Source organism: Heterodontus francisci, chromosome 8, assembly GCF_036365525.1.
Source record: "Heterodontus francisci isolate sHetFra1 chromosome 8, sHetFra1.hap1, whole genome shotgun sequence".
In the NCBI taxonomy this organism is placed as follows: Eukaryota; Metazoa; Chordata; class Chondrichthyes; order Heterodontiformes; family Heterodontidae; genus Heterodontus; species Heterodontus francisci.
Genome location: NC_090378.1, coordinates 34,859,448 through 34,877,302, shown reverse-complemented (window position 1 = coordinate 34,877,302; position 17,855 = coordinate 34,859,448). Strand labels below are relative to the sequence as shown.

Here is a 17,855-nt window from a genome sequence, read left to right as displayed (position 1 = left end):
TGTAACCCCGAATTACAACCACTACTGGGTTTAGCTACTAATGTACAGTTATAAATTTACACTACGTCAAACTGATCGAGTTGGCGGACTTCATTGAGATGGTGGACACAGGAGCCGCTCAGGGCGACTTTGACCTTCTCAACATGGCGGTGTAGCAACTGTGCGAGCGGAGTGAGGGTGCTGGGGATGGAGTTGAGTGGTCCCGGGGAGGAGAACTGCCATGTGCCCACTTTATTTACCGTCTGTGCTAAGAACGTCAGTGAGAATATGGCCAGGCTGGAGCAAGGGGTCTGGGGTAAGACTTGAAACTATAATTACAACAACACCTCAAAGTCTCTGGGTGCGTGAGGCCAGGAACATGTGACCTGTTTGGCAAAGGGTCAGTCACAGATAAGGGGATGGTCACTCTTAGCCCAGGTAAAATACTGCGGATTCTGGAAATCTGAAATAAAAACATAAAACCACCAGGATGGAAGGTCACCGACCTGAATCGTTAACTCTGCTTCTTCATGCATAGATGTTGCCAGACTTGCTGAGTATTTCCAGCATTTCTTGTTTTTATTTCAGGTCAAAAACCTGAGTTCTGACGAAAGGTCTTTGTCAGCGTGTGTACAGGAAAGCAGAAACAAATTTGCACATGCCTTTTTTTAAGCAGCCAATTAATAAAATAATTTAAGCATGAAGTCTACTTAAAAAAAATCAAATGGAAATTTACAAAACTGAAACATGTGTTTATCACCCTGGTCCTGATGGTGCCCACTGGTCATGAAAGGCTATATTCAGTGCAACCTATTTCTACAAAGGACTGTTTCATATTCAGCTGAAAGTTTGCACTTCCTTGTAATTACCACTTTCTAAATCTACGTTAACTTTTTCTGTGTCGTATTCATACACAGGTTTGCCAACAGCAATTCTCCGAGAGCTGCTGCAGTTCCTTAACGTTTATGACCTGGAGAGGATTGAAGAGGTTGCAGTAAAGAAAGGTAAAATTACTAAAGGAATTTCACCCTAAAAATTCAAATTCTTGTAAACCATCTAGTAGGAAAATCCCTGGAATTTGATTGTTGAAGTGTTCACAGGATTGGGATATTATAAGTTAAAAGTTGTGAATAATTATTAATTTAATATCCTCTTCTGTCTTATGTATGTTTTAACTCTAAATGCTCATAACTTCAAAGGAGCAGTTCTGGAGGAATTTCTCCTGAAAATGGATACTCTGAATTGACATATAAGGTAACTGGTTATGACTGCCTGTACTCAGGACCAAAATTGCAGACAGCTGATTGGATACTGTGGATCTCCTTTAAAATTATAACAAATGAAAGGAAAATATAGATAAGTAGCTTATCTAATTTTTGACTATCTGAATTTTTCTTTTTTTGTACACTCCTGTCTGTGTTGGATGATGCCATGATTAGCAAAGTGGCTTTAAGAAATAATTGCTCCAATCAGAATCCATTCATGTGTATCTACTCCAACATGAAATCAGATGAATAGCTTAAAACAGGAACAAGGGAGGGTTGAGAGACATAAGCTGATGTACTGAAATCCTTTTGTATAATATTTAGGCTTTTGTGTCAGTACCAATATTCCTTTACTTACTTGTATGTTCATATTAAGAAACTTTTAGCTGCCTTTCATTTCAGCGGGGTGTTAAACTAAGGTCCCATCTCCCTGTTGTGCTGGTATGAAAAGGAGCAGGAGAGCTAGCCATTGTTCTGGCCAATACTTTTTCCCTCAACCAATATTATGAAAATAAACTATTACTTGGCCTTTTATCTTGTGTTTGACCATGGGATGTTGCTAAACAGAATGGCAGTTGTGTTTTTACGCACAAGTCAATGCATATTGCAAAACTCTGGGATGTTTAATCATGAAAAACCAATGTACAAGTGAAAGCATATTTACTAAAATGCCACATTTTTCCTACCTCTAAAGGTTAATGCATTTGGAGCATGTTTACTCCTCCCCTCACACAATACTGTACTTTAATGGCAGCCATTCATCTCAAAAGATAATGTTGTAATAGCCAAAGTAGTTTAATTGCTTTGCCACAGCTGAAGTGTCCATTTCTCAAGCAACAGTCCTAGATGCAGTGGGTGCTGGCATAAATAATGAAGTCAAGATGATGCAGTCCATGCAGTATTGACCCTTAAACCTTGATGCACTTCCTTTTTGCTCTCTTTTCTTTCCTCTCTCTCAGCCTGCTTGGTTCTTTGATGCAGATCAGCCCTCCACTATGGCCTCTTATTTAACTATTTTCGCAGCTAGTGATATCAGTGATAATGATTTTCCAATCTTTTTGGTATACTTTTATTTTGTCTTAATATGTTTTATAGGCATTTCAACTCAGGCTGTTTGGCTGCAGCTTTGGAAGGATGTGATTGGATCAAACCCTAAAGTTAAAACGGTAAGTTTATCCCATCCTGTCCTCTTAATAATTTTTGTATTGTCAGTTCTTTATATCACTATTAATACATCTAGAAGTTAAAAGCAGGGAATTCAACAATGCTAATAACTAGTCACTTTGTTATTGGCTTTGCTACTTTTGTAAAACATAGACTGCCATTATATTGATGGAAAGCACTAGCAGACTATTCATTTGCTTTCAGTCTTGCGCAGAAATATATCCTCCCATATTCTAAAGAAGTTTAAAACAGGTAAAGACAAATGAACTTCTTTTATTACTCAGAGCCTTAGGGTGACTAATGGTGATCAATATGCTGTAGTCAAATTGAAAAGTGAATATTTTTACAGGGCCTGAACTGGAACTAATTAATGTCCTTAAGGTGGTGGACTTCCTATTCATTTGACAACAATAGAAGTTCCTAAGAAATTGTTAATATTGTGCAACACTGACCCAACACCTGTCTGGTTTACTTGTGACACAATTCTCAGCTGCTGCTGTGCTAATTCGCCACAGTAATGCTGCTTCATCATTGGCTGACAGGAGCTGTTTCCGTGCAGTGTAAAATCTGGGTCTAGCAGATCCAGTGGGTGGATGCTAAGGTAATTTCCTCCATAGAGAAAGAGAGGACATTCTCTTGTACATTTCCTAATATATTAGCATAGGCATTGGCACAAGTTGCTTGGGGGGAAAAGTGTTCTCAGGAGTAGAGAAAACACAATTAAAGGCTCTTGACTCTGAAGTCAACTTAGGAATTCCTGTCACCATGGGATGTAGTTGTTTCTGTGTACTGATCAGTCTTTTCTTCAATTCGACAGGAACCTTTTAACTGGAGGCAAAAATTCCTGCAAACCTTCTTTCATTGCATCTTGTGGGGCACATTGGATATCTTGAATGATAGGCGTTTAATTAATTCTCGCTCTTCTGCCTTGGTGCTTGGATCCCGACATGTAAGCAAGCTGGTCATACGCAACAAGCTCCAAGGAGTGAAGGAACTTGCTGATAATCCAAGCATTTGTGCCCGTTTGACTTGCACAGTGCATAAGTTGGTTTTTCAACATCTGCGTTCTGTGGATCTGCTGTTACAACACTCACTGTTAATGTTGCTTCATAGCCTTGTTCACCATGGAGTTGTGAAGGAGGTGGCATTGTCACATTGGAATGAGCCCCATCCTGAATTATTGGCTCTCATACTGAGGGCAAGTGCAGGACTTTGGCGTAAAGGGAAGAGAGACTATCAGGATATTTATTGTTGTGTTGAAGACAAATTAAACATGGGCGTTCAAGCAATGGAGCCAACAACTCCGAGTAATATATTAGACTGTTGCTGTCAACGGGCTGAAAAGACTGCATATTGTACTTTATCTGATTGGACATTCACCACTACTGAAAGCAATATTGCCAAGAAAATCGTGTCTCCTAGTGTTATCGTATCTTCTGATCTGATAACTCCAAGTGCACATTGTGCATCTTCTGAAGAAACATCATGTGAGGAACTTTGTGTAGTAGATAGGTCTAGTTATTATGAAACCCACAGGACTTATCCCAAAAAGCGCAAATCCTGTGGCACAATGTGTGGAGCGCTGAGGGGCCCTGATGTACACAGTACTGTTTCAGAAATGCAGCCTTTTTCTGGAAGTCATGGTGTGTCTTTGGTAGAACAGAATTCTTGTGCACATAGCAGTCTGTTGGAGCAGAGTCTGTCTTCTACATCTGGCAAGACTTGTAATGAAAGCGATTGTTGTTATGGACAGAAGATTCTAAAAGGGCAGTTGCAACCTTGTATGTGCAGCAGAGTTGTGAAAGAGCCTGGGTGTCCTGATCAATATCATGATGGTTTTGAAGAAAAAACAGGTTATTTCCATGAAGCTAATAGCGAAATGTTTATTGAACCAACATCAAGTGTGATCACTGGGACATCAGAACAGCTAGTGTCTCATTGTGAGTATACTAATGGTGCTGAAAAACAAAGCCCTGCAATTGCAGAAGAACTAACATACTCAAAAGCATATGGTGGTTTTTCAGAAGGTCTAGGCTCTCCTGGTGTGATTTCTGGGGAACTTGAATCAACAGATGCACACAGTAGAACTTTGGAAGAGTCATGTCTTTTCAATTCAAGCACTTGGACTTCAGAAGATCTGGTGTCATGTTTTACAAACAATGGAACATGTAAAAAGCCAAGACTCACTGATGTATTTAACATAAAGTCAGCTGAAAAGTCAAAGATTACTGGTTTATCTGAAGCAATGGAGAAGACAGAGGACATCTATGATTATATTTTCATGATAGGTGGAAATAAAACAGATACTGAGCAGAACACCTCAGGCATTGATGAAAACAATGAGAACCTACTGGAAGGTTTGAATGACTGTGATTTCTTTGGCCAAGTGGACAACACACCTCTTTCCTGCCCTCTTGAGCTGCACCTGAGGAGTGTGTCGGTGCTGGAAATGACATCAGTCTCATTGTCATACAAGTCTTCCATGATGCTATGCCAGTTGCTCAGTTCATGGGTGTCCCTCGAGAAGCTAGTCTTAGAATATAATGGTTAGTTGGTGAGGTTCGTGAAGGTGATATAAAAAATTGCGTACTATTTGGTACTATTGTTCTCTAAAGCAGCAGCTTGGCGATGCAACAACCTTTAGCATCATTAGTTCTCCTTGTTTAGCTGCATTATGTTCAACTTATGAAATTAATGTTTCACCTATTCCTAGTTTGTATAATAACCAAATATGAGTCCTTGATTCTCCAACCCCACCCTCCCAAAAGAAAATCAAGAATTAGACACTAAGTTTTGAATACTTCATAAGACAATGTCAACTTGTCAGAAATGCCACCAAGTCGACGTTTTGCTTGTGTCTGTTATTCACTTCTACGTTTCAGTTTATTTCTGGGTTGGGGATAAAAAGGATAGAACTATAATTATTTTGATCCAGTTTATGCTGACAAGTTATGTGCGTGTTTTAATATCCCAGTGAGTGCTTTACTGAATGCCTGTTGCAACATTATTTTAGCTTTTCTTTAAGTTTATCCACACCATTCCCCAGCTGAGAGGGGATCAGCAAGTCACTGGTTAGTAGCCTTCAAACTGCCTTGTAATCAGGATGTAGATTAGGGTTGGCTCAGCCACAGAACTGCACAAAAATAGAAATTTACCATATGAGAAATCATGGTCATGTAAATGCTTTATGTTTTACATGGACACCATTGGTCATACTCTGTTGCTGCTTCTGCTTTCAGGCCTGGGTCCTGCCATCTTTCTGATTCTCAAGGAACTCTGTGTCCTCTCTCGCTGCCATGACAACAGTCTTTCCACTCTTGTATTAAAAGATGATATTCTTCACCTTCCCATGATAAAGCTGGTTAAAATCCTACTTGGCAACTTCCCCCGCCTGCACACGTTTCACTTGGGCTTCCTACTGGAAATACAAAATGAGCTCCCCGAAAATGAGTTTTTGATGGCAACTGCAGAGGTAACAGGTCAGAAATAAGTTTTTAATTGTATTCTTTTTAAAAATACATGAAATGAATACCCTCATTTCAAGAGAAATGTGTGCTTAAAGCCCTAGGTTTACTCCCCCTTGTCATCAGATTGGTTGGGGAGGAAACATCTGCCTATATGTCTGTCCCACATGCTCTCTGTGAAATTCTGATCAGACGACAAAAGATTGACAGCAAAGCTGTGGAGTAGCATGAGTGTCATCCAGATTGAAATGTTTTTTTTTAATCTAGTAGACTATTGGTGATAGAACATCAATTAAATGTCCTAGTTAATGGTCATCCCAGCAATTACAAAACTATGCTTTGACATTTTAATTAAAAATAGTTGATAATTCTATTAAGATTTGGATGTTAACTTTGGAATTTCTTCTAATTGTTCACTTCTATGCTTTCTCAGGTAGCTGCTTGGAGGATTTGAGTCTGAGTTGCACAAACAAGCCCCTACAGGTTGACTTGCTCCTGTCTGTTATAAGAGGATTGAAATTCCTCAGACGCCTGTGTCTGCACAGGCCATCATTTGGAGCTCCTGAGGAACTTGGCAGACTGTTGCATGCAACTACATGTGCGTGGTAATATACACTGAAGGGATTAGCCTGTCAAATGTATTCTTTAATTTTAAAACAATTTTGCTAGCATCATACAGCCTATGTGCAGTGATGTGTGTCCCCTTGTGAAACCAGTGATACTGATTCCCTTGCCTTAACCAATCTACCACATCTGCAGTTTTCCCTACAGCAAATAAATACATACTGGCTCCAGAGGAGCCCTGTAGATGCATGTTTCTCAATTATTATGTATTGACTGTGATCCTCCTAATACACAGCCCATTAATCTTTCTCCCTACCTGGTATGACCCATTGCTTGGAGAGTACGATGATTTTTCTGGTCCTTCTAATATTTTCCTGTCCTTTGTAATACTGGGGGAAGAGTCCAAAAAGAGAGACTCTTACTGATCTGGCAACATGAAATCCCATATCAAAATGTTGTCTATATTTGTAAAGCAGCATATTTAATGATGTAACAAACAATTTTGTCTCCTAGTCTTTCTCTCTGCATTAGATTGGGTTACCATACAAGACGTTAACCTTGCTGTTTGCTTTAAGGAAGTTCTGGATCTTTTGCGTAGTGCTCCTCTTAAAGGTGAGAACATGCAGGTTATGTAGTAATAGATAATATTGTGTTTTTATTATTGTATGAACTGTGTAGGTATCCATAATGAGTGCATCACAATATAAAATAGTTAGTAAATTGTCATACTAATCTGAACTGGCAAGTACTGCTGCAAGATACATATCTTTCAGATCTTGTCCTGGAATGCAGGAATGAGGTTCCATGTGCTCCTGGCAAGAATGTGATCAGTTCAAAGAGCTCTGCAGCTACCACTTAAATTGGTTATTCGAGGTGCTTAGAAATGGTTTGGGTTGAGTCACTCCAAATTTTTCTCTACCCTGCCTTCCCCCTCAGGTGGATGTAAAAGATCTCATGGTACTATTTGAAGAAAAGCAGGGGCATTCTTCTAGCATCCCAGCCACTGTTTATACCTCAACCAACATCACTAAAATAGATTATCGGGTCATTATCTCACTGCTCAATCGCACCCTCAGCTTTGATACCCCAGACCCCAGGAAAAAGATCAGTCTCTCTCACCAGGATCATTTTGAAATACAAAGATAACCCCAGGCTTATTTTCGCTGCTGCAAACCATCGTCTTAAACTCCTTTCCACTGTTCCCTTCACCCTCACCTCCAACAATAAGGTCAAGGAGCTCATGGACTTCATTGTCACTAAGATAGAGACCATCTGATCAACTGCCTTTGCTGTATCCTTCCCTTCCACTAGCCCACTTGGCCACACGTTCTATAATGCTCTCTCCTGCCCTAGCCCTTAACTCTCATCTTTCTCTAGTTTCTCTCTCTCTCTCCTCATGCCCTCTGAGCTTGTCTTGTCCATGAGACCCACCTCCTGCTTCCTTGATCCTCTGCCCACTAAACTGATCACCTAACTTCCCCTCCTGGTTCCCATGTTTGCCAATATTGTAAACTGCTCTCTATCTTCAGGTGTTGTCCCTCTCTCCTTTTAAATCTGCTGTCATCACCCCTCTCAAAAAACCTACCCTTGATCCCACTGCCCTTGCAAACTACCATCCCATCTCCAATCTCCCTTTTTGTTCCGAAGCCCTTGTACATGTTGTCACGTCCAAAAATCCGTTCCCATCTTTCCTAGAATTCCATGTTTGAATTCCTCCATTCAGGTTTCCACCCCTGCCATAGTAACAAAACAGCTCTTATCAAAGTCACAAATGACATCCTCTGTGACTGTGACAAAGGTAAACTTTCTCCCCTTGTCCTTCTCAATCTATCTGGAGTCTTTGACACAGTTGACCACAATATCCTCCTCCAATGCCTCTCTACTGTCGTCCTTCTGGTTCCATTCTTAGCTATCTAATTGTAGCTAAAATCACTTGCAATGTCTTCTCTTCCTGCTTTCGCACTGTTACCTCTTGTGCCCCCCCACCCGACCCCCAAAGGATCTGTCCTTGGCTCCCTCCTATGTCCCTCCTGTTTCTCATCTACATGCTGCCCCTCAGCAACACTATCCGAGAGCACAGTGTTAATTTTCACATGTATGCTGATGACACCCATCTCTACCTCACCGTCACTTCTCTTGACTTCTCCAAATTGTTGTTAAATTATTAGACTGCTTACCTGACATCCAGTATTGAATGAGCAGAAATTTCCTCCAATTAAATATTGGGAAGAATGAAGCCATTGTTTTCAGTCCCCGCTCCAAGCTCATTTCCCTAGCTACCAACTCCCTCCCTCTCCCTGGCAACAGTCTGCGATTAAGCCAGTCTGTTTGCAACCTTGGTGTCACATTTGACCCCAAGATGAGCTTCCAATCTCATTTGTGCCAACGCCTAAGACTGCCTATTTCTGCCTCCATAACAATGCTTGACTTCACTCCTGCCTCAGTTCATCTGCTGCTGAAACCCTTATTCATGCCTTTGTTACTTCTAGACTTGACTATTCCAATGCACTCTTGGCTGGTCTCCCATATTCCACTCTCTCTAAACTTGAGATCATCCAAAACTCTGCTGCGTGTGTCTTAACTCGCACAAAGACCAATTTCCCTATCATCCTTGTACTCGCTGACCTACATTGACTCCCGGTCAAGCAATTGCTTGACACTAAAATTCTCATCCTTGTTTTCAAATCCCTCCTTGACCTCACCCCTCCCTATCTCTGTAATCTTCTCCAGCCCCACAACTGTCCAAGATATCTGCGCTCCTCTAATTCTGGCCTCTTGAGCATTGCTGATTTTAATTGCTCCACCATTGGTGGCCGCGCCTTCAGTTGTCTGGGCCCCAAATTCTGGACTACTCTCCCTACACCTCTCTGCCTCTTCACCTCACTTTTCTCCTTTAGGACACTCCTTAAAACCTACCTCTTTGACCAAGCATTTGGGCATCTGACCTAATGTCTGCTTTTGTGGCTCAGTGTCATACTTTGTTTTATAATGCTCCTGTGAAGCACCTTGGGATGTTTTAGTACATTAAAGGCATTATATTTATAAAGTTATTGGTGGTGGCACCTTGCTGGTTTCAAATTGGCTGACGTGTTTCTCTGCAGCAGTGACTACGCTTCAGAACTACTTCATTGATTGTAAAACATTTGGGACGTCTTGAGGTTGTGAAAGGCACTATAATAATGCAGGTCCTTTCCTTTATGCGTTAATTGAGGAATTGCAAACATGAATCTACAGCTTATGACTACAGCACAGGCCTCGGGAGCAATGGCTGAGGAATATCTTTTCCACTTTGCATTCACAGGTTTGACGTTGGATAACTGTCGGTTGTTTGAAAGGCATGCAGCAGAAACTGTGTCTGAAATCGTCACTGCTCTGAAACAAAATCAGTCTCTCAGATTCCTGTCTTTACCAGCAAATCGATTAGGTTGGTACACCCCATTATTTTATTCTCACTTCCCACGGTTGGTGGTGTAGCTCTGCTAGTATAAACTTGAAACAAAATTTATTGTTGTCTCTAAATAAAATTTCCTTCAGTCTCTGACAGCCGTGTTGCAGACTACTTCCCAGCCAAATTTCAGTTGTGCCAGTTAAAATAGAAATATGTACAGTCCATCAATGGGTTTATATATTTTTGGCATGTATGAAAGAACAATAATTCTTGCAGCTGAAATGCACCATGTTTTGTTTTGATGGTGGTAATTCTGCTTCAGCTGTGGACAGGGTCCTATAAACCTGCATTCCAATGTAATGGCATATGTCTGGCCATCATTCACACATTTTTTGGTACCATTCCATTTAATAGAAAAGGTTACCTGGCTATAAACCAACATTAAATAATAAAAATATTCTAACCTATTGTTCCTAGAAGGAGTATTCCAGTGTTTTCCAGGTACCTCTAGACATTGAAATGTTTAAGCTCCTTCATGATTTATGAAGAACCTCCTCTAAATATTAGGTTTGCAAGCCATTTTTGGAATCTGCCAACAACCTTCCCTTATGAAGACTGGTGTGAAGAATTAAGTTAACACGTGTGTCTTGAACACACCATTATCTGCACAACTTAAAGCTTTTCTAATCTTGTTCTGTAGTTCAGTCACTCTTATCGTCTTGTCCATTCTAATGCTTAGTTTAGATATCCTGAATCTTGACACCCTAAATCCTCATTGCTTCTTGATTGCTTTGGTTTCACTAATTTTACGTGACAAATATGATATGATTTTTGATTTGTTCCTGCTCTTTATGCCCAGTGTGGTTTTATTTTTGTGGGCGGCTTCATTAACATTGAATTGGTGAGCTGCTGGTACTACACATTTTTCTTATGGGAAGGTTGGGAAATACAGTTGACCTTTAATAGATGCTGTTTTTGGCTTTGAAGTGGGAATGTAAAGGAAGCAGCAGTTTAGAGTGGCAGGGAAAACTTTTTGTAATGCCTACAGCAGCAAGGATATCAAATATTGGAAATAAGACTCAAAACACAAATGAATGCGGTAATAACGAATGCCAGACTGCTTCTAGCTTTCCCTTACTGCAGTATGGACACCTTTCAATTATCTGTAAATTGCTGCTTCCTGACATGTAATGCCCATGGTTTGTAGATAGGTGGTAGCAACGTGGGCAGAAAAGGGAGTTGCCTTGGGATCATAATTTGACACTGTTTTTTTTTGCATATACTGACTTCACAGCCTTTGGTAGAATGAATAGCCTTACAGCATTCTGTTTCTTAATTGCCTGTATTTTTAAAAATATCCATTTGTTAACAACCAGAAATGAAGGCTTGTCAGAGGAACACAGCTGAGTACCTGGGACAAGTTACCCAATGGGTGTGAGATGTTTATTGATTACTAGGATAAGCTAAGAACTTGCTTGTTTAGTCTTTGGTGGGGTGGGAGGGAAACTTCCTGATTAACTCTTTTAACTAAATGCTTCACCAAACTCTCTTATCCCTGACCCCTGCCTCCAAACCTGTGACTATACTGTGCTTCAAAAGCTCAACGTGTAAACTTTTTTTCAAATTCTCTTTGTAGAAAAATGTTCAAAAAATCTGGAGTTCTGGGCGGCACAGTGGCGCAGTGATTAGCACCGCAGCCTCAGAGCTCCAGCAACCCGGGTTCAGTTCTGGGTACTGCCTGTGCGGAGTTTGCAAGTTCTCCCTGTGACTGCGTGGGTTTTCGCCGGGTGCTCCGGTTTCCTCCCACAGCCAAAGACTTGCAGGTTGAAAGGTAAATTGGCCATTGTAAATTGCCCCTAGTGTAGGTAGGTGGTAGGAGAATGGTGGGGATGTGGTAGAGAATATGGGGTTAATGTAGGATTAGTATAAATGGGTGGTTGTTGATCGGCACAGACTCGGTGGGCCGAAGGGCCTGTTTCAGTGCTGTATCTCTAAATAAAATAAAATAAAAATATAAAAATAAAATAAAGTTCTGGCTGTTAATTAATAGATTATATAACACATTGCTGTTCTTATTACCAGGCAATGAAGGTTTTCTCTCATTGGTGAAACTCTTCACTGAGGATTCATTATCATGCATCTCCTGTCTGAATGTGAGGTAATCAATTTTCTGAAATGCCCTTTCTTCACTCCAGTTGCACCAGTGACCTGAAACGTTAACTCTGCTTCCCTCTCCACGGATGCTGCCAGACTTGCTGAGAATTTCCAGCATTTCTTGTTTTTATTTCAGATTTCCAACATCCGCAGTATTTTGCTTTTATATTATGCCATTCTCTAGTTGACTGAGGAGATGGTGAAGTGAGCTGGTCCCAGGTTTATGTTAGTAGGTGTTCAAAAATGGCATGAAATTACTTGTGTTCAGATTTCAGAAGTAGAAAAAGTTTTCTGCCCTCTGTGGAACCAGATCATTCAGTACAACAAAAAGTGGAGGTATACATTTATCTTCATTCATTCTCAAATGAGGCTAAAGTTGAATATATTTCCTCTTTTCAAAATTTCCCCTTTCCTACATCTCCCTACATTGTTCTCAGCTTACAAATCAGGTCATATAGTCTCAGCCTCTGTTCTTGCTCTTTTGAAATTAGTTACTTTAGATATATTGGGAACAGCCCAGATAACTGTTTCCAGTAGAAAAGTGACTGGCTTCTAATTAGTGCTACAGCTGAGACTAGCAACCCAGATTGTGGAGCATGATAGTTGTGAACTTACCTTTGTGCAACACTGTGTTGGCACTTCACCAATAGCTATTTGTGAAATAGCATATTATGCTTAGAGGTAAAACCACCTCCTACTGGTGTTGTTTCCGAGAACAGCTGAAATTTTCATCTAATTGTTTGACTGAAACACTGCCTTGAAATTGCACAGCCAGCTGACAACTTCGACACTTTGTTTAAGTTTCAATTTGATTCAGGAACAGCAGTGAATTTCCCTTTTCATAGGTATATCAGGAATAAAAGAATGACTAGAGTTAGATTAGGGCCAATCAAGGATAGTAGTGGGAAGTTGTGTGTGGAATCAGAGGAGATAGGGGAAGCGTTAAATGAATATCTTTCATCAGTATTTACAGTAGAGAAAGAAAATGTTGTCGAGGAGAATACTGAGATACAGACTACTAGGCTAGATGGGATTGAGGTTCACAAGGAGGAGGTGTTCGCAATTTTGGAAAGTGTGAAAATAGATGTCCCCTGGGCCAGATGGGATTTATCCTAGGATTCTCTGGGAAGCCAGGGAGGAGATTGCAGAGCCTTTGACCTTGATCTTTGTCGTCATTGTCGACAGGAATAGTGCCGGAAGACTGGAGGATAGCAAATGTTGTCCCCTTGTTCAAGAAGGGGAGTAGAGACAGCCCTGGTAATTATAGACCTGTGAGCCTTACTTCGGTTGTGAGTAAAATGTTGGAAAAGGTTATAAGAGATAGGATTTATAATCATCTTGAAAAGAATAAGTTCATTAGTGATAGTCAGCACGGTTTTATGAAGGGTAGGTCGTGCCTCACAAACCTTATTGAGATTTTTGAGAAGGTGACCAAACAGGTGGATGAGGGTAAAGCCGTGGATGTGGTGTATATGGATTTCAGTAAGGCGTTTGATAAGGTTCCCCACGGTAGGCTATTGCAGAAAATACGGAAGTATGGGATTGAAGGTGATTTAGTGCTTTGGATCAGAAATTGGCTAGCTGAAAGAAGACAGAGGGTGATGGTTGATGGCAAATGTTCATCCTGGAGTTTAGTTACTAGTGGTGTACCGCAAGGATCTGTTTTGGGGCCACTGCTGTTTGTCATTTTTATAAATGACCTGGAAGAGGATGTAGAAGGGTGGGTTAGTAAATTTGCGGATGGCATGAAGGTCGGTGGAGTTGTGGATAGTGCCGAAGGATGTTGTAGGTTACAGAGGGACATAGATAGGCTGCAGAGCTGGGCTGAGAGATGGCAAATGGAGTTTAATGCGGAAAAGTGTGAGGTGATACACTTTGGAAGGAGTAACAGGAATGCAGAGTACTGGGCTCATGGGAAGATTCTTGGTAGTGTAGATGAGCAGAGAGATCTTGGTGTCCAGGTACATAAATCCATGAAAGTTGCCACCCAGGTTAATAGGGCTGTTAAGAAGGCATATGGTGTGTTAGCTTTTATTAGTAGGGTAGTAGGGGGATCGAGTTTCGGAGCCACGAGGTCATGCTGCAGCTGTACAAAACTCTGGTGAGACCGCACCTGGAGTATTGCGTGCAGTTCTGGTCACCGCATTATAGGAAGGATGTGGAAGCTTTGGAAAGGGTGCAGAGGAGATTTACTAGGATGTTGCCTGGTATGGAGGGAAGGTCTTACGAGGAAAGGCTGAGGGACTTGAGGTTGTTTTCGTTAGAGAGGAGGAGGAGAGGTGACTTAATAGAGACATATAAGATAATCAGAGGATTAGATAGGGTGGATAGTGAGAGTCTTTTTCCTCGGATGGTGATGGCAAACACGAGGGGACATAGCTTTAAGTTGAGGGGTGATAGATATAGGACAGATGTCAGAGGTAGTTTCTTTACTCAGAGAGTAGTAGGGGCGTGGAACGCCCTGCCTGCAACAGTAGTAGACTCGCCAACTTTAAGGGCATTTAAGTGGTCATTGGATAGACATATGGATGAAAATGGAATAGTGTAGGTCAGATTGTTTCACAGGTCGGCGCAACATCGAGGGCCGAAGGGCCTGTACTGCGCTGTAATGTTCTATATTCTATATCTATATCATCTGCAACAATTGTAATCTGGCTGATGAATGAAGTGTTTTAATTTTGTACTAGTTTCAGAAGAAGTTTTTATCTATCTAGTTCCTGCCATGATTCTTTGGTAAAGAGAGCAGCAGAGTCTGATAGTCAGGCAACGATTACAAGTGGGTTGCAATACAATTGCAACTCTTTACATTTAAGGATGGATCATAGCTCGTAGTTGCGTTTGACGCAAAGCTGACTGGATAACTGAGCTAGTTATGTTTAACCTCACCAGTAATGGCATATATTACATAATACACCGAACAAAATTAAATCATTGGTGCAGTTCTATTTGAGTCAAATCTTGCTATGCAATTTTTTTTAAAGTGCAAATTGTATTCGAGGAGATGGATTACTCAAGTTTGCAAAGTTCCTTCTGACCTCCGAATCGGAACTATCTGGTGGGCTGAAGCTAAAAGAATTAAACGTGAGCGAGAACCTATTCTTCAGAGACCCTGCACTTACCCAGGAGGCACTTGCACTCTTGAAAAACAAATGTCATGTAATCACAATACAGTCTCTTACTGAGCCATTACAAGCATTTGCTGACCACATCAGTGTAATGTAGACATTCCAATATGGTGCCTATCCAGTGGCCTCTGTGAACTATTATAAATTAAGTTCAGATGTCTTGGTTATTTTACTTAATTTATAACTACAGCCATTCTGATTATTCTAACGGAAGTGCCTCCATAAATTTATACAGGAGTGATTGCAGCTCCAGGAAAAAAATTAGTACTAATCATGTACTTAGAAAGCTATAATTCTTTCTTGCTTGGCCGGCTCAGGATCCAAGCTGAGCCGAACCACCTACTCAAGTATAAATGGATGGGCTACACCATATTTTATGAGCAGGTTTTTGGGAGGCAAAATGAGTTGTGAAATTAGATTTTGTTTCTCAATTTTATTAGAATTCATATGGTGTAGCACTTTGTACTGAAATATTTTATTTTCCTTTTCCTATTTAAAAAAAAAACTGGGTGAGACATCATCATCCTTTTTTGAAGGTGGGTCGACAGACCCTTCACAGCCTGTTGGGCTATTGTTAATAAATATGACTTTCTATGCTCCCCTAACATTGCCTTGTTTTCTAAATTGTTTTTTAATGTAATTATTGTGAAGCTTTGTCACGTGTTCATAAAGTTCATTGCTCAACAAAATGGTTTATTTTTCCTTTTACACAAATGTGATTTAAGATAAGCTTTGGTTTGGACCACTCCAAGATCCTACCTGTAACATTAGACCCTGCAACTGTACAAAACAACTCTATATTCTATATTTTGGTATGGCTGCCTGTTACAACCGAGCCTGGAGGAATGCACTGTCTTTCTCTAGTTACACTTCTCTACGTGTCACAATATATATTTAAATGTTTTACCTTGTTACTAATGCAGCCAAACTATCTATTTTAGTTTCAGAAAATCTACCAACCAGGTTTCTTCAATAAACAAGTTATTAATTTATTATAAAACAAGACTGATTCAATAAAGATGTAAAGCTTTAATACCCAGTTGGAAATATGAAAGTATGAACAATATACCCTTCTAAAAAAACCAACACACACACATTCCAGATGCCCCTTTGGTCTGGCATCCAGGTACATGTAGACTGCTATCTTTAGGATCTTTCTGGAGCAGTAGTCTTCAGGTGATGTCAAGGATTAGTTTGGCAGGCTTTTCTGAAGAATAGTGCATCAGCGGTTTCAACTATCACACTAGATTCTCAGGGTTTCTCAAAGAAGTGGAAAAGGATGAGTGGGCTGCTTCTCTCAGCAGGCTGTGATCCCAACTGCCATTTAAACAGTCCATGCCCAAGGCAGAAAACCCAAAGCTCCTGACCACCATAAACTTAGATATGTGACTTCTTTGTGAAAAACTCCAAAAGCTGGCAAGGCTCCTTTTGTTTATTTAGCTTCATTGTCTCTTCCAGTAAGTGTTTTTTAAAAAAAAAGTGTTCTTCCAGTGACCCTTTTATATAAAAAAAAAATCCATGGAATCTCTTCAGTCTTTCAAATGAACCAATTTTCACAATCTTTTAAACATGAGTCCTCAAAAAATATTAATAATGGATGCACCTTCATAACTTCCATACGATGAGACAGAGACTGACGACAGTGAAATGGACAAATCTTAATCGGTGAAATGACGTCAACTGGAGGTGTTCAAAAAAGAACTTAAAGGGAGGCGATGGCGCAGTGGTAATGTTACTGGACTAGTAACCCAGAGGCCCAGGCTAATGCTCTGGGGACATGGGTTTAAATCCCACCACGGCAGATGATTAAATTTGAATTCAATTAATAAATCTGGAATTCAAATCTGGTCTATTGGTGACACCTTTATTCAAAAGGGCATTTAAGTGGTCATTGGATAGACATATGGATGAAAATGGAATAGTGTAGGTCAGATGGTTTCACAGGTCGGCGCAACATCGAGGGCCGAAGGGCCTGTACTGCGCTGTAATATTCTAATTCTAATTCTAAAAAGGGAGGGAGAGAGAAAGCAGGAAACTACAGGCCAGTTAGCTTAACATCTGTCTTAGGGAAAATGGTAGAAGCTGTTATTAAAGATGTTATAGCAGGGCATTTAGAAAAATTCAAGGTAATCAGGCAGAGTCAACATGGTTTTCTGAAAGGGAAATCATGTTTAACCAATTTATTGGACTTCGTTGAGGGAGTTACTTGTGCTGTGGATAAAGGGGAACCGGTGGATGTATTGTACTTAGATTTCCAGAAGCCATTTGATAAGGTGCCACATCAAAGGTTATTGCATAAAATAAAAGCTCATGGTGTTGGGGATAACATATTGGCATGGACAGAAGATTGGTTAGCTAACAGGAAACAGAGAGTAGGCATAACTGGGTCATTTTCTGGTTGGCAAGATGCAACGAGTGGTGTGCCACAGGGACCTGTGCTGGGGCCTCAACTTTTTACAATTTATATAAATGACTTAGATGAAGGGACAGAAGGAATGGTTGCTAAATTTGCTGATGATACAAAGATAGGTAGGAAAGTAACTTGTCAAGAGGACATAAGAAGGCTACAAAAGGATCTAGATAGGTTAAGTGAGAGGGCAAAGACCTGGCAAATGGAGTATAATGTGGGAAAGTGGGAAATTGTCCACTTTGGCAGGAAGAATAAAAAAGAAGTATGTTATCTAAATGGTGAGAGACTGCGGAGCTCTGAGATGCAGAGGGATCTGCAAAAGGTTAGTATGCAGGTACGGCA

At 40.5% G+C, this 17,855-nt stretch overlaps 1 protein-coding gene across 1 annotated transcript; it reads left to right on the top strand.

Annotated features, from left to right (window-relative positions):
* The first annotated feature begins 116 nt into the window (after positions 1-116).
* lrrc41 (leucine rich repeat containing 41) lies at positions 117-16,034 on the top strand. Its single transcript, XM_068036930.1, has 10 exons — positions 117-295; positions 897-983; positions 2,340-2,410; positions 3,226-4,954; positions 5,648-5,887; positions 6,306-6,470; positions 6,950-7,048; positions 9,738-9,860; positions 11,907-11,982; positions 14,960-16,034. Exons 1-10 carry the CDS (start codon positions 187-189, stop codon positions 15,198-15,200), a joined length of 2,940 nt encoding a protein of 979 aa, XP_067893031.1. The 5' UTR covers positions 117-186; the 3' UTR covers positions 15,201-16,034.
* The last annotated feature ends 1,821 nt before the right edge of the window (positions 16,035-17,855 follow it).

Excerpts from the sequence above, each read along its gene's own strand:
- lrrc41 (XM_068036930.1), top strand. The coding sequence starts at position 187 with ATGGAGTTGAGTGGTCCCGGGGAGGAGAACTGCCATGTGCCCACTTTA. Across the intron at positions 296-896 it reads GCTGGAGCAAGGGGTCTGGG|GTTTGCCAACAGCAATTCTC; the intron begins GTAAGACTTGAA and ends ATTCATACACAG. Across the intron at positions 9,861-11,906 it reads TTTACCAGCAAATCGATTAG|GCAATGAAGGTTTTCTCTCA; the intron begins GTTGGTACACCC and ends TCTTATTACCAG.